This window comes from Ranitomeya imitator, chromosome 6, assembly GCF_032444005.1.
Source record: "Ranitomeya imitator isolate aRanImi1 chromosome 6, aRanImi1.pri, whole genome shotgun sequence".
NCBI lineage: Eukaryota > Metazoa > Chordata > Amphibia > Anura > Dendrobatidae > Ranitomeya > Ranitomeya imitator.
In genome coordinates this window covers 124,896,816-124,914,729 of record NC_091287.1, presented here as the reverse complement: position 1 = coordinate 124,914,729, position 17,914 = coordinate 124,896,816, and the positions used below count along the sequence as shown (strand labels likewise).

Here is a 17,914-nt window from a genome sequence, read left to right as displayed (position 1 = left end):
ATTGTGACAGTGCCCACCACAACCTTTTTAGCCTCACAATCGGTATTGGCTGTAGGTGCTAACATCACGTTGACAGCATGGCAGCCAACCAGTGAGCTCAGTGGCTCTGAGCGTGTCATTCCGTGTACACAGACAGAATCGCTGAGCTCACTGGTTGGCTGCCATGCTGTCAACATTTACCTCTTATAGAAATTCTCTCCGTTCTCAAGAATGGAGGGATTTTTTATTCTATGGCTTCATCTCACAGCCATCAGTTACCTATGTAATGAGCACAAGTAGCTACTACTAGTAGACTCCTACTACAGGCACAGAAAAGCTGGGAGAACTATCCTTGGCTTTATCAGCGTTCCTCCACTTGTCTAAAGAGAAAAGAAGCTCTGTCAAAGTACATGATTGCAATCTCTGAAGATAGTGCAATTGCCGTGGGCAGTATGGAGTTAAGGTACCGTCACACTAGACGATATCGCTAGCGATCCGTGACGTTGCAGCGTCCTCGCTAGCGATATCGTCCAGTGTGACAGGCAGCAGCGATCAGGCCCCTGCTGTGCTGTCGCTGGTCGGGGAAGAAAGTCCAGAACTTTGTTTCGTCGCTGGACTCCCCGCAGACATCGCTGAATCGGCGTGTGTGACACCGATTCAGCGATGTCTTCGCTGGTAACCAGGGTAAACATCGGGTAACTAAGCGCAGGGCCGCGCTTAGTAACCCGATGTTTACCCTGGTTACCATCGTTAAAGTAAAAAAAACAAACGCTACATACTTACCTACCGCTGTCTGTCCTCGGCGCTCTGCTTCTCTGTACTGGCTGTGAGCACAGCGGCCGGAAAGCAGAGCGGTGACGTCACCGCTCTGCTTTCCGGCTGCCCGGCGCTCACAGCCAGAGCAGAGAAGCACAGCGCCGAGGACAGACAGCGGTAGGTAAGTATGTAGCGTTTGTTTTTTTACTTTTAGGATGGTAACCAGGGTAAACATCGGGTTACTAAGCGCGGCCCTGCGCTTAGTTACCCGATGTTTACCCTGGTTACCGGGGACCTCGGGATCGTTGGTCGCTGGAGAGCTGTCTGTGTGACAGCTCTCCAGCGACCAAACAGCGACGCTGCAGCGATCCGGATCGTTGTCGGTATCGCTTCAGCGTCGCTTAGTGTGACGGTACCTTTAGTTAATGGCACCCAGGCAACCATGATTAGCAACTGTGAAAGTGGGCTCTTCTCAGAAAGGAACAACTTGACAAACTAGTTAAAGATTATTTTCATTTGCGAGTGAGGGTTATAGTTATTTATGTGGAGATAACAAGATATTACATCAAGGCCAAGATTCTTTTGCTGAATTATGGCTCTAAATCATTAAGCAATCAGATTGAGAGGCCATGCATATTATTTTTTTTTAGCATGAAACCCAAGTGAGTTTATACTAATTCTATAGTGCACTGTGAAATTTGATCTATGTCCTTGATAGCTTGGTGGATGAGACTGTTTTTACTATATCATGAATTCAGAATCTTGCTAACCTTAACCAGATGCTACATATTTAGTAATTTCCTTCCAGATGCTTATAATCAAGGCTTATAGACAATTCAAACGAAATCATGACTAAAGCTAATTCTAGAATTTCAACCCAGAGGCTACAGATTAGGAGTGAAGGAGATGAGAAATAAAAGGAATGTACCTTGAGCAACTTGACCAATCTGTCTGGTGGCCTCTTCTACCGTGGTGCATAGTACCTGAAGCATATTTTGGGAAATACCCTGTAAAGCAGTAAAGTCAGCCACATTATAAACATATCTCTCATCTGGGTCACTGGCTATTTCATTGAGCTCAGTTAGGAGGGCTTCCTTTATGCCAATGGCATATAATGTGATTCCCGAATTTTTAACTTCAGTGGCCGGTTCCTTGATGTTGTCTTGGGATTGACCATCAGTTATTACAACTGCAATTTGTGGGATTCCATATCGTGCTCTTCCACCAGCGCTTTCTGTGAAGTGATTTTCTAGCATGAACTGAAGACTTGCACCAGTCTTTGTTCCGCCACCTTTATACTTCAGATTTTGCACATATTGCAGTACATCCTCCTTCTTGTCGTAAGAGTTGAGGTAGAATTCTGTACGAGGCTCGTCACTGTACTGAATTAGGCCAATGCGGATGTTGTCTTGACTAACATCAAAACCATTTATCAGAGTGTATAAGAAATCCTGCATGCTTTTGAAGTTTTCAGTACCAATGCTCCAAGATCCATCAACTAGGAAAACAATGTCTGCCACATTTGCCTCTTTGCACACTGAAAATAAAAACACATAAAATAGCTAAAATTGGCAAATATTGCAAATGGCTCAAAGAATAGATATATAACAATAAACTGGTAAATGTGAAAACATTAGAATCTGTCTGCAAGATCAACGCCCAGTGCGAATTTATGGGCATACAGGTCTTTGAAAGCAAAATCAATAGGCACACTTTATATCTTGTATCTCTTGCTGCTTTCACAGCATTTTTAAAACACATGTTAAAGAGGCATTATGTGCTCTGGGTGTGACAGAGCACTTCCCCAGCCTCTGCCTCCTGACTTTATTTCTCCACCTAGCATCAGATTCTTTAGATTGGCAGAGGTGCAGTAAGTGCTCTGTAACACCAAGAGAACTGAACACTTCTTTTGCACACAAATTAAAACTCTTATTTCTCCGGAATGCAGCAAGAGATAGAAGATACTAAGGTGTCGATGGATTTAGCTTTCAAAGACCGGTATGCCCATATATGCCACTGGAGGGGCAAATCTGACTGAGAGGTTTCCTTTAAGGTAAAAGGTGGCATGGTTCCCCTTATAAAACTAAATTTTACAAGATGCCTTTATTGTTCCTTTGTTTTGTTTATACATACAATATAAATTTAATTTGGCATGTACATATTATTGTAATGACATAGTGCTGTCTTATGTTTTGCACCTTGAGTTAATTGGTTGCTGGAACTGGCAGGACACATAATCATATTGTCAGGTCAGTTTTACGTACAGTGAACATGATAAATATAAAACCCTAAAAAAAAAAATCTAATGTGTCATTTTTGGTACTTTAGTATGACAGTCCACCAGTAATTCTAACACAAAGATTGTAAGAGTGTGGTGCCTTAACTTTGACCCAATAAACAGAAGCAGCTTTAGTATTTAGGCTGAAGGACCACTGTCAGATGATCGCGTTGCATATAAACCTGCTCCTGTATAGTATGTAAATTATAGTTTACCGTAAAGTACTGTACATTAGATTACAAAGAATAATATAAGTTCAATTATAATGATTTTCCGGTGTCGTTTTTTACGCAATGCAATAATTTACCAGTGTCCTTGTCTTACACCTGTGATCATGAATAAGTGAGGGAAAGTGACATGTTTTGGAAAATGCTTCAGGCCAGTACAAACTTTTTGAACTCTATATATAAAAAAGTCTATATAAAGTAGAGAAAAGAGTGTTTTTACAAAACGATAGAGATTCTCTAACATCGTTCTCATTCTGCTCTTAGAGCAAATATACAACTTCCCTAAGATATGACTTGCCTTCGTAAAATGCTCTGCATGTTATTTTCTTAACCTTAGAACCATCTGGAAGTATTCATTAGTGGAAATGTAAAAATATCATGTCAAGATCTGTGCAATTATCTAGGCAAGACTCCATTAATGTTCAACTTTACAACTCACAACTTGGTTAAGTAGAACTTATGCCTTACACTAATTGTAAGACTGGGACTAAAAATATGCTTTGTGTGATTGCATGTTTTTCCTTATAACAGCCTGATAAATGCATTGAATAATAATCATGAATGCCTTGTTTAATGAAGAAGGAATACAAAGAATACAACATTGTGAAAATGAAATCTCTTCATAGATCTGATAAAAAAAATTATGACTCTATTGGGTCTAGGAAGCTGAGAAACTAAGGTCGATATCAGACACGATGATCAGTGAGGTCCTCTTCCACATCTTGTGATTACCTACAAATTCCGATATGTTAGTAATAAAGGGAAATACTGCCAAAACTTGATTATTTTGACCTTAATTATTGTAAAATCAAAATGAGTAAAGCCTCGTGCACAGAACAGAACTATATGATGGTACGTTCCATTAGACACTCTAACAAGTAGATTGTTATATTAGTTTGTTTCTTCTACCTAATAAACCCAATAAATATAAAGAATAGGTTTAAAAAGCTACATGAAAATTATATTGCTTCCCTTTAGTGTTGTCCACCATATGTGTATGGAGGTTGATGGATATTATACGAAGTTCAGGGCCAGGGACAAGATGTTTCTGACGGTAATCCTGCCTTAATTTGGTTTTCAAGAAGTTTCACATTGATTGACTATCCTTAAAGTGAACCTGTCAGCAGGATTTTGCCAAATAAACTACATACACTGTCAGGTTGGCAGTGTTAAAGTGATTAAACCTGGAATGAAGAAATCCGTCTTGTGGTTCTTGTGTAATCAGTGTTTGAAGTTACTGATATGCTCGTGCTTCAGGGCAGGACTGTAGGCAGAGTCTTATCTTCATGCTGTATGTAAGAGAGGGAAACCAAGGAAAGACCTGCCCACAGGATGCCCCGAAGCACAAACATGTTTTTCATGATAGAGACAGACTGCTTATGCTTCGGGGCGGCCTGTGGGCAGGTCTTTCCTTGGTTTCTCAGGCTTACAGCAGGAAGATAAGACTGGCTACAGTACCATCCCAGAGCACAGGCATATCATTAGCACACAATTTACAGAGCCAGAACAGTCCAGATCTGGACACTGCATTGTGATGGTTTTTAGGTTATGCTACTCAGCTCCTATTAATATGAATGGAAGCTGGGCTGCTCTGTAGACATTGCACGTCTGGTTGATGTGGAATCTGCAAACAGATAATCTGTGGGGTGCCTCATGTCAGATCACATAGATCTGATATTGATGAGCTATGCTTTAAACAGACTATCCAAATCAATGTCCAGAAGAAACCCTTTAACTATAAAATAAATATACTAATTTGATCATACACTGGCAGACAAGTACTCAATGTTTAAGTAATATGGAAAATATTTAGAAACAATAAATAATATATAACTACAGTTAAAGTTCTACAACATATCTATGACTTCTACAGACCACAATATCACTAACAACTTATAACACTGTAATAATATTTTGTATTCTCACCAGTTTTCTGAGAATATGTTCCATGAAACGAGTGTCGTAAAAGGAGAAACAATATGAGGCTTTTCCAGGCTTCCATTTTGTTAAAATATCTAGAAGATAAATAGAAAAATAGTAATTCTATATGATCATAATCTCATATATGCAGTACTAATTTAAAATATAATATGATAACTACATGAAAACTTAAATTTGTATTAAGGCCATAAGAAGTGGCACAATGAGTTCCTCCTGCTCTGTACTTTGTACTTTATTTATGTCAAATGCAAGATTTCTAATTTATCATTTTATGCTATATATATATATATATATATATATATATATATATATATATATATATTAAAATAATTACATATATCCCACAGCAAAGTGCACATTTTTAAAAGATCACTCTTAATTTTATTCTGGACTGTGCAATGTCCAATGATATTTAATGACTATTTAAAAAGTTACTGAATTTAAAGCACCACTCCAGTTTTTTTTATTGCAGTGTTGGAGTGGTGCCACTAATGTAAGTTCATGTTATGCACAATTGCAGAGAGACCAAACAAGACTGGCTTCAGACCAACCAAAAGTGCAACTACAGACGCACTTGGCGCAAGTTGACTCAGCTAAGCAAGCCTTAAAGGGCTGGCATATTCTTCACCCAGCTCCCAGTAAATGGGAGGGGGACTTTCCAGGCCCGCTGTCGCCAGGCAGCTGGCGCCTTGTGATAATCAGGAGCCTAGTCGACACTAGGTAGATTCCTCTGCAAGAAACCCTGAGAGTGTAGCATGAAGGGAAAGAGAAATAAACCCTAAGACCAAACCTGTAAGAGAGCAACCAATACTGTCAGCTATACTGACCCCCACAACACATAAGAACTGCAATAAACAGCAAAGACCTGGACTGGTAAGAGCATTAAATAGCCCACCTGGTGCTGAAAGAAATTATCAGGTGTTGAATACCTCCCAATCATCCCCAGACAGCCAGTCGCACTACTGCCTAGTACGAGACACAGCAGTGTCCTGCATTGCTCTTCAACTAGGGAACACAGCATCCCATGTTTTCCGGGCAGTTAAATTTGTGATAGATATGGTGTCCTGCATCCTCACACATGCTACTACTCCGGAACGCAATGCCTGCAGTAGTGTAGCACAAGAGCCAATCCATTCCCAGGTGGAAGCATAGAATCACAATTGCTAACAATTCCCTGATCCTAGTTTTATATTTATCAGCCGTTGTCTTCAGCTCTTCCTCCGTTCCCACACTGCTGTCTTGTGACCACAACTTCTGACTGACTGGAAGGTAACAGTCACAAGCTCTCAATGTAAGCCTATGATCGCCTTACTCTGGCCTCGTATTAGCCGTCAGAGACTTAAAATGATATTTGACTGCTGGATTGCCCAGCAATCACTGGAACCATCCAACACGTCGCAAACTGCTGGAGATCGGAGCAGCGCCAATAAAAGATGAAGATGGTGGCTGGTAAGTATAAGACTAGTGAGCAAGTACACTTCTTATAGTTCTTCCTTCTTTTCAACCCTCTTCCATGTCAAATGCTTCTTAGTTTCATGTTATTTAGGACTTAGAATTCCTAAGCCAGCTGTACACTTTAGATAGCTGACTATTCGGCCTGCTGTTATTTCTCCTGACACCCTGTATACAAAAACATTTAAAGGGACGCTGTCACCTGAATTTGGAGGGAACAATCTTCAGCCATAGGGGCGGGGTTTTCGGGTGTTTGATTCACCTTTTCCTTACCCGCTGGCTGCATGCTGGCTGCAATATTGGATTGAAGTTCATTCTCTGTCCTCCATAGTACACGCCTGCGCAAGGCAAGATTGCCTTGTGCAGGCATGTACTACAGAGGACAGAGGATGAACTTCAATCCAATATTGCAGCCAGCATGCAGCCAGCAGGTAAGGAAAGGGTGAATCAAACACCTGAAAACCCCGCCCCTATGGCTGAAGATTGTTCCCTCCAAATTCAGGTGACAGAGTCCCTTTAAGGTGTATAGAGTTTACCTGTTTTCAGTGGGGAGAGAGGCGAAAGTGGTCAGACACTTCTGCTCCTGCACAGCAAAAGGATCTTGAGCTTAAATTCCAACCTCCAATCACAATCTCCCCTAACAAATATCGGCAGTCAAACCAGAAGTAACCTGTCCACATAAATTGGTGAGCTAATACTACAGATAGCAGTGGCTTCAGCTGACTTTAATATGTATGGGGTCTTTAAGAAGACCGTTGCCTTCTCCGGTATGCAGCGCCATTTCAATCTTATGAGTGACGTCACCAATCTTCAGACTCTACAGATCATTCTAAGTTTTATGTGTGAGCCGAGTCTCTTTTTACAATATAAGCTTTTTCCTGTGCTCTATAAGTTTAGATTGTAAAAGCCACTACACGTCACATCACGCAGAGTGGAGAGTGAGCCAGTGACGTCACTCAGAAGAGGGTCGGATTTGCTCTAGATCCCGGAGAGAGCAGTGGTCGGTGAGCAGATTAATACATTAACCATACACTACATACACATATACACTGACTTAGTGAAAAAAGCAAATCAGAATACTTCTTTATAAGTTTTTCATGGGTCTATATAAAGTGGTTTAAAACTGTAATCAGGCAAGGGATCTACCTTACAATGCCGACCAGAAAAAATATCCACCTTAACAGTTCCATGATTTATCATGTAACAACTTTGCAATGGATTTATTTCTGAAATGTTGCTTTTTTAGAAGCCAAACGTAAAAAAAAAAACATGTGATGTGGCCTTATTCTTATAGTTTCTTTTTCATCAAATAATTAACATGATACATCTAATTTCAAACATTATCCAGACCATCCTTTCTCTGCCGTGTTTTACCAAGGCTTTTTGTAATGCTTATGACCCTTATACAATATATTTATATTTAGTGACCCTTCCCATAAATCAAATGCTAGAATTTCTAAATTCTCTTCATAACACTGCCAAATCATTTAGTTATTTGTCATGTTTAAGAGTAAAGGCTGTCACTAAAATTGGTTCAAAATGATAAAGAAAAAATAATCTGAATACATACTAACTATAAATGAATAACAAGCATTTCATAGTATGTTGAAGTCACCAGCTGGGATATTATATTTCAAAGCAATATACTGTATATTCAATCCTACAAACAGAATAAGCCAAACAACATTGTGCGATAATGCATTGATCAATGAAATTTGTCCTAAAATGGTTATTTATATTAATTAATGGCAGGATTGTAAAAATACATTCCATCATATATAAAATACATGGCAAATAATGAGCCCAGCCTAGGTTTCACCAACATTGCCTTCACATATATATATATTTATACAGTGTGAAAAATAACTTTTCAATACACTGCCAATTTTGCAAGTTTTCCCACCTACAAAGAATGACGAGGTCTGTAATTTTTATCGTAGGTGCACTTCAACTGTGAGAGACAGAATCTAAAAATAAAAATCACAGTGCATGATTTTTACATGATTAATTTGCATTTTATTGCATGAAATAACTATTTCAGACAATAGAAAAATAGAACTTAATATTTAGTACAGAAACCTTTGTTTGCAATTACAGAGGTCAAACGTTTCCTCTGGTTCTTGACTGAGTTTGCACTCACTGCAGGGAGTTTGGCCCATTCCTCCATACAGATCTGCTCCAGATCTTTCAGGTTTGGGGGTTGTCACTGGGCAACATTAAGTTTCAGCTCCCTCCAAAGATTTTCTATTGGATTCAGGTCTGGAGAGTGGCTAAGACACTCCAGGACCTTGAAAAGCTTCTCACAGAGTCACGCCTTAGTTGCCCTGGCTGTATGTATCGGATCATTGTCATGCTGGAAGACCCAACCATAACCCATCTTCAATGCTCTGTGAAAGATCGGATCTGCAGGAGACCCCAGACAATCACATTACTACAATCATATTTTACTGTTGGTATGATGTTCCATTTCTGAAATGCTGTGTTACTTTTACACCAGAAGTTTTGTTAGACCACAGAGATGTTTTCAGGCAAAACTAAGACAAGTCTTTATGTTCTTATTGCTCAGCAGTGGTTTTTCGTCTTGGAACTCTGCCATGCAGGCCATTTTTGCCCAGTATCTTTCTTATGATGTAATTATGAACACTGACCTTAACTGAGGCAACTGAGGTCTGCAGTTCTTTGGATGCTGTTGTAGGGTCTTTTGTGACATCTTGGATCAGTCGTTGCTTCGCTCTTGGGGTAATTTTGGTTGGCCGGCCACTCCTGGGCAAGTTCACCACTGTTTCATGTTTTCGCCATTTGTGGATAATGGCTCTCACTGTGGTTCACTGGAGTCTTAAATTTTTAGAAATGGCTTTATAACCTTTTCCAGAGTAATTGAGACTGATAGATCTCAATTATTTCATATCTCATTTGTTGCAGATCTGGATCTCGGCATAATGTTTAGCTTATGAGGATCTTTTGGTTTACGTTACTGCGTCAGGCAGGTGCTATTTAAGTAACTTCTTGATTGAGAACAGTTATAGCAGTAATTAAGCCTAGGTGTGGCTAGGGAATTTAAATTCAGTTTCCCAAAGATGTGATAACTGATAAACCACAGTTAATTTATGTTTTAAGAGGTAGGGCAATCACTTTTCCACATAGGGCCCTGTAGGTTTGTGTTTCTTTTTCCTTAAAAATAAAAACCTTCATTTAAAAATGCATTTTGTGTTTACTTGTGTTATCTTTCTCTAAAATTTACATTTGTTTGGTGATTTAAAACCTTTAAGTGTGACAAACAAGCAAAAGAATAGTAAATCAGGAAGGGGTCAAAGTTTTTCACACAGCTGTATACATATTGTGACAGTCGTGGGCAAAGTACTAGATGGGAGATATGTAGCACTGAGGGTGTTAGCTTCAGTAATATAAACCTCGGAAGAATCATCCAGCGCTCTAAGTGATAAGAGGGGTTAATCAGCCATATTTAGTGCTAGGATGATTGAACAGCTGTAGAGTGGCAGGGGTCCAGAGGATAAATACCCAGCTTTGTAGAGCATTTGAGAATTTGTGGGTCTGGAGGTGCAAGCTCTGGAGATGTGCTTTGTTGTTAAGAAAAGCTGGCCATATGGATATTGCAGGTCTCCTGGATTGAATATCCTTTGCCCAACAACATGAAAGCTGAAAATTAAGCCAGGTTGGCTAACCAGCACTATTGTATGGACATGTTACATTTTGTTTTATCTCCTGGCAAACAAAGGCTGTATTTACATTTTCTGGTGACGTGGTTTATGAGGATTGTACTAAACTAGGCAGACTTTAAATTTAATTGATTTCGAAGTCTACCTTCTTAAGAAGCCGAGTGAGTCAACCTACCATAGTTGGTGTTAAAAGTGCTGGCAAGATGTTCAGGAAGCAAGTGGGATGACTGTTGACAAACCGCATGTCCTGGGTGAAGGTGGCTGTAATGATGGTGCAGCGATCAGACAAAATGTTCAAGCATCTAGTCCAAAGTCATTAACAGCAGCACCATCAACAGATGCAGTAGTAAAAGTTGGTACAACAGGAGACAAGTAAGCGACTGATGCAACAGCTCCAGCTACAGCATCAGCAGAGATGACAACAGCAGCAGCTGATTGAATTACTCACAGAGATGATTCTTGGCACTGTGGAAGCTCAGACTCCAATGTCAGCTGATGATTCCTCTGTCCAGAAGGCGGTGAGTAAAGCTGTGCAGAAAATGACCCCAGGTGACAATATTGAGGCCTTTTTAACCTTTTTTTGAAATGGTCACCGATAGGGAGAAACTACCGCCAGACCAGTGTGCGGAGGTGTTGGCACCATACTTAATGGGGAAGCCACAAAAGGCCTTCTGCTGAGTATGATGCAGACTTGGGTTGCCGAGGGTGAACCCCGTAAAGCGTTGACTAGTCGAAAGGTATCAGAGCATCCAAGTTATGGATAAAACTCTCCAATATTTGTCTAGGGGTCCATGAAAACATTTTACAGCACTCAGATGCAATCTATGATGCTGTTTGCAGATGCTGTTTTTCAGGAAATGTTTGCTAGGAAATTATCACAAAACCTATCAATTAATTTATTTGCACATGAGAAAAACTAATGAAATTCTGAGGGTTGATGGACTGGACTATGTGGATTTTTTTTATTTTATGCAATTTAAAAAAAAATTGGATTGCTTAAAAGTAAAATTGCAGAAAATAAAATGTATACAAGAGCACCCGATAGCAGCCATGTGGTCTGGCGGCTCTCGGGCATATTTACTGTGGCTACACCCTGATCTTCATACAAATAAATGGTTTACATACTTATAATAATATATAATAATAATTTTTATTTATATAGCGCCAACATATTTCGCAGCGCTTTACAAATTATAGAGGGGACTTGTACAGACAATAGACATTACAGCATAACAGAAATACAGTTCAAAACAGATACCAGGAGGAATGAGGGCCCTGCTCGCAAGCTTACAAACTATGAGGAAAAGGGGAGACACGAGAGGTGGATGGTAACAATTGCTTTAGTTATTCAGACCGGCCATAGTGTAAGGCTCGGGTGTTCATGTAAAGCTGCATGAACCAGTTAACTGCCTAAGTAGGTAGCAGTAATGCATTGAGGCGGTAGGCCAGTCTGAACAAATGAGTTTTTAAGGTACGCTTAAAACTGTGGGGATTGGGGATTAATCGTATTAACCTAGGTAGTGCATTCCAAAGAATCGGCGCAGCACGTGTAAAGTCTTGGAGACGGGAGTGGGAGGTTCTGATTATTGAGGATGCTAACCTGAGGTCATTAGCGGAGCGGAGGGCACGGGTAGGGTGGTAGACGTATTCACATTGATTGAAACATTTGTTAACACAATATTCAGAAATCAAAGAAATTCCTTTTTCAACACTACTGTACAATTATTAGCTAATCCACTTCACTCTCAGTACACAGCTGTAATGTGTCCCGCCGGGCACATCACTTCCCTTCTGCATCATACATTATATATGTGTAAACACTGAGATGGATTTCTCTCTGAACTGTAAATCCGCAGTCACTATGTCATTTTGTTCATGTGTATTCAGACAACGAGGAAGACCACACATTGATATTTATCAGCAAACTCAAAGAATCGGTGTAAATAAACTGTGAGACATTTTTCCATTAAAATGCGGTATCTACTCTTAGTATCTGATGCTTAAAGAGTTTTACCATCACAGAAAGTGAATGTCTATACAAAGAAAGCGCGAGGGTCAACACATAAATATGAAAAAATATGAATTTTATTTAAACAATTATTTAAAATAGTGAAATGAAAATAAAAAGTCATATATGCAAATTGCCTCTTCTGAGAAAAAGAGGACTTAAACTCTATAGCGCCACCTATTGGAAGTAGCGATCCTACAAGTCACAATCAACTCTTTAACGAGTCGTGCAATATGACTTAGGATTAAAGCCAAATCAGTATCTCAATAAAAAGTCAGACATATAAAATGCATATTTTTATTTACAGTTAGGTCCAGAAATATTTGGACAGTGAAGTACACTAATGAGAAGAAGGGTAACGATGTTAGGAACCTTTGACTTTCAGGCTTCATATCACACCAACCACTACAACTTCCAATGTGAGATTAACATAATTGTATAGACAACCTTCTTGGCTATATCATGCATAAATTTAACTTGCAACTTTTTAGCATATGATTAGTTATGCAGATTTTTGTCATGTCACTATATTGTTACTGATTTTCTCCTGGTAGTGGAAAAATCTTTTTCTTCCTGCATACTAGAAAATACAAACTGTTCTCACATTGCCTAATAGCTCAGTGTATTATTAGGTTGATTCCCAAGCAAAAGGTCACTGGTCCGAATTGTAGAGCAGCCATGAAGATTTCCCAAGAAAAGGGAAACAGCATCATTCAGCTCATCAATAGTGGTCTCTCTGTCAAAACAATTTGCCAAACTGCATCGTTTTATAGACTATCATCTTGGCTATCTCATACATAAATTTGACTTGCAACTAATTAGCATATGATTAGTTATGCAGATTCTTGTCATATCTTTGAATTATTACTGTTTTGCCCCTAAAAATCTCATTTTTAATTTTTTTTATTTTGTTAATATTTTGTAAATCCACCTTTGGTTTTCAACACTGCCTGAATGCATCTGGGTATGACCTTCATCAGATTTAAGCATGTCCCTACCGAAATCTGATCCCAGGTCTCTTCTTCATGTTCCCAAAGTTGATAATTACTGGTCAACTCACTTGGGTATGTATACAGGTTTTCTTCAAATATAACCAAAAATGTTCTAATTGGGTTGAGGTCTGAGGACTGGGGGACCAATCCCGCACCTCTACTTAATTGTCATTGTGTAAGATGCCCAATCGAAGTAGTGGTAGGCAAGCTTCAGTCCCCACTCGCCTTGGCATTCTACAGACATCTTGTGACCAAGTTCCCGTGTGCTGCTATGTGTGAGGGGACGCTTCGTCTTCTGAGTCCAGGCATCCCTCTTCTGAAACCAGGACAGTGATTAATCCAGGAGGCATGAAGTTCATAAAGAAACCAAACGGTTACTTGTGAATAGCAGTATGTACAGCATTTACAGGCAGTAATAGAGAATACGGCCTAAAAGGTTGTCATCTTTCCCACAGGTACCGGATACAACATCAGCACTGGTTCTCAGTATAGGTGGCATGTCCCTCTCACTCTTTCCTTGCCCTTGGGCCATATACCTTCTGCTCCATGTAATCTGAGTCCATATTTCCCTGTAGCCTCACAAGCTGAGTGTGCCCCAGACCCCCAACATCCATCTCGATGTTATCCCAGGTCATTAGACAAAATGACACAGAAGGATATTTTTGGCAATCCACTGCCCCCAATATTAAGCCCATGCTGTCCCTAGCAGCCTCTTGTCCTTGGCCTGCTACTTTTCTCACTGTTGTCCACACGCTGACTGGTCCTGTCACTGCCTGGACCTGCTACCAACTTTCATTTCCCTGTCCCAAACTAGGCTGGTCACTTAAATTAACCCTGTCTCAGCTAACTGTAACCCCAATTGGTATCATCCCTTTATCACATACATGAACATCAAATGTATTTAACCCTTGGAGTGTCAGGGAGCAATCCATCAATTTCCCCACCGCTACAATTGAACCAGTTCTTCACTAATCTTGACGTATGCTTTGGGTCTTTCTCCTGTTGGAACACAATGTCGTCCTTTTCATACCCCTAGTGCTCGAGTGTACAAAGTAACTTGTCTTGAGGGACAGTCACATATAGTTCAGAATTGAGACCACCATCGATCCTGGTCAAGTATCCAACGCCTTTGGCTGTGAAACAGCTCCATATCATTAGGTTTCCTCCACTGAACTTGACAGTTCCTTCAATTTCTAGGCTAAGGCGGCATGTGCAATAGGGGTGTTTATACCAATAGGGACTGTATAGCATGACATTTTTTGGCTACAGTTTGTATATATGGAAAGCTAAGGGTTACAGGGATGACATAATATATTTTTTTGAGGTGCTAAAACTGGTTCCCTATGACCAGTAAGGAATATCAACCTTTGATTTGGTCACAAATTAACCCTTAACATACCTACTGCCTAGCCCTATATCATGAGGTATACACACGTGGCCAAATTGTTGGTACCCCTCGTTTAATGACAGAAAAATCCACAATGGTCACAGAAATAACTTGAATCTGACAAAAGTAATAATAAATAAACAGTCTATGAAAATGAACAAATTAAAGTCAGACATTGCTTTTCAACCATGCTTCCACAGAATTTAAAAAAAATAAAATTCATGAAATAGGCCTGGACAGAAATGATGGTACCCTTAACTTAATATTTTTTGCACAACCTTTTGAGGCAAACACTGCAATCAAACGATTCCTGTAACTGTGAATGAGACTGCTGCACCTCTCGACAGGTATTTTGGAACACTCCTCAAGAGCAAACTGCTCCAGTTATCTCGTGTTTGAAGGCTGCCTTTTCCAGACGGCATGTTTCAGCTCTTTCCAAAGATGCTCAATAGGATTTAGGTCAGGGCTCATAGAAGGCCACTTCAAAAAAGTCCAATGTTTTCCTCTTAGCTATTCTTGGGTGTTTTTCGCTGGGTGTTTTTGATCATTATCCTGTTGCAAGACCCATGACCTGCGAATTAGAACAAGCTTTCTGACACTGGGCAGCACATTTCTCTGTAGAATCCCTTGATATTCTTGAGATTTCATTGTACCCTGCACAGATTCTAGACACCCTGTGCCAGATGCAGCAAAGTAGCTCCAGAACATAACAGAGCCACCTCCATGTTTCATATTAGGGACAGTGTTCGTTTCTTGATATTCTTCATTTTTCCATCTGTGAACATAGCGCAGATGTGCCTTGCTTTTTGTCTCAGCTGTCCATAGGACATTCTCCCAGAAGCTTTGTGGCTTGTCAATATGTAGTTTACAAATTCCAGTCTGACTTTTTTATGATTTTTTTTCAACAATGGTGTCCTCCGTGGTCATCTCCTATGAAGTCCACTTTGGCTCATACGACGACAGATGGTACGTTCTGACACTGATGTTCGTTGATCTTGAAGTTTCACCTTTAATCTGTTTAGAAGTTTTTCTTGGCTCTTTTGTTACCATTCGTATTATCTGTCTCCTTGACTTGTCATCAATTTTCCTCCTGCGGCCACGTCACGGCCACGTTGGCTACAGTCCCATGGATCTTAAATTTCTGACTAATATGTGCAACTGTAGTCACAGGAACATCAAGCTGCTTGGAGATGGTCTTATAACTTTGCCCTTTAACATGTTTGTCTATAATTTTCTTTCTAATCTCCTGAGACAACTCTTTCCTTCGCTTCCTCTAATCCATGTTGAGTGTGATACACACCCTGTCACCAAACAGCTCAGTGAGTATCTGTAGCCCTATATACAGACCCACTCACTGATTCCAATATTGTAGAAACCCGTGATGCTAATTAGTGGAAACACCTTGATTTGACATGTCGCGTTTGTCACATTATTTTCAGGGGTACCATCATTTCTGTCCAGGCCTATTTCATGAGTTTTATTTGTTTTTATATTCTGTGGAAGAATGGTTGAAAAGCAATGTTTGACTTTCATTTGTTCATTTTCACAGATCTTTTATTTATTATTACTTTTTGCCAAATTCAAGTTATTTCTGTGACCATTGTGGGATTTTTTGGCATTAAACGAGGGGTACCAACAATTTTGACCACGTGTGTATGTGATTTAAATATATATTGAGAAACTTGCATTATTAGTGTGTGCGCGCATGTGGGATATTACGATATTTCATGTGTTTACATGTATATGTGCCATATACCCTGAATGATTGTAGGTCACCCCCATATAGGGTATTACTAAGATCATTATGGGATAGTCGACGCCGAGCGGGGGCGCCATGTCGATTTTTAAGGTGCCAGCCTCCACAGCTAAGCAGAGAAAAGAGTAGGGTCTGGCCTAGTATTTCAACTTCTCCTGCTTTAATACAGAGTAATTTCTCACCCTCTTGGTCCTTTCTGTCGCATCTTGACACCATATTTGTGTCTAGTCTAATAATATGCACATATTATTAACAAATTCTTCTTTATATGACCCTCATATGTCTGCTTGCTGTTTATTTACGATGGTGCTGTCTCTTTGCAGGGTTTAACAGGGTCAGTGAAGGTAAATCGACGTCCTGTGGGGGACACCATTTTTGTTTCCCCTAGGGTGCCAACCTCCGTGGTAAGGTAGGGAAATTGTGAGAAATTGTTATTATCCCTTCCCATCCATACCTTCTGACCTACCTCTGCCTTAAACCCCCCTTTTTAGTGTGTATCTAATAAAGTTTTGTATATAGCAGGTGGGTCTTTTTATTGTTTTTAGTGTTATATCTTAATTGGGACCTACAGTAATATCAGAATTTTGTTTCTTTCTGCTACTTTATTCGAACCAGTGACCTTTCACTTGGGAATCAATCCAGTAACACACTGAGCTATTAGGGAATTTGAGAATGGGTTGTACTTTGTAGAATACAGGAAGAAAAAGAGTTGTCCACCACCAGGAGAATAACAGTAACAATGCAGTGACATGACAAGAATCTTCATAACTAATCATATGCTAAATAGTTGCAAGTCAAATTTGTGTATGAGATGGCCAAGATGGTAAGATGATTATCTATAGAATGATGGCAGTCTCACGATCGATGCAGTAGTGGATGGTGAGATATGGAGCATGAAAGTCAAAAGTTCATATCATTGTTACCCTTTTGCTCCTCACTGTATATATCAGGTGCAGGAATTCCAGAGATTAATTTTCCGCTTCTATGCACAATCCTTATCACACAACCGTCTGCAGTTGAGGCTGTGGCTCCTCATCTATAGGAGTTATGGCCGCTCTCCTACCTACTCCATCAGCTTCTCCTGGACAACTCACTGTAACTAAAATGTATCCTTCCCTTCACTAGTGGACTAGTCAGGTGGTTTAACCATGTGACCCTATGGCCATATACTGAAAGCAGGGCTGCTTTTATTAACCCTTAACAGCCACCTAATGGTAGAACATGTTAAATCCATCAATAGCAGAAGTAAACCACTTCTAGGTAATGAATTCTCATGTACATTATCTGAAGAGGGAAATATTAACACAGAGCAAACATAATAAAATAGCCGCCAGTTCTGCTACAACTAAAAGGCACATACTGTACAATTTTGGGGCATTACACATGTATACATTGAGCACATACACACATACAGTGGGGGAAATAAGTATTTGATCCCTTGCTGATTTTGTAAGTTTGCCC

The 17,914-nt window shown here is 39.8% G+C and overlaps 1 protein-coding gene across 1 annotated transcript in view; it reads right to left on the bottom strand.

Annotated features, from left to right (window-relative positions):
- Window positions 1–17,914, bottom strand: part of LOC138642126 (collagen alpha-4(VI) chain-like) — a 303,123-nt gene that overhangs the window by 254,622 nt on the left and 30,587 nt on the right. Inside the window, exons 4-5 of the mRNA XM_069730063.1 lie at window positions 5,167–5,255; window positions 1,664–2,272 (exon numbers count right to left, since the gene is read on the bottom strand). Coding sequence (XP_069586164.1) covers window positions 1,664–2,272; window positions 5,167–5,255 — 698 coding nt within the window. The remainder of the gene's footprint in view (window positions 1–1,663; window positions 2,273–5,166; window positions 5,256–17,914) is intronic.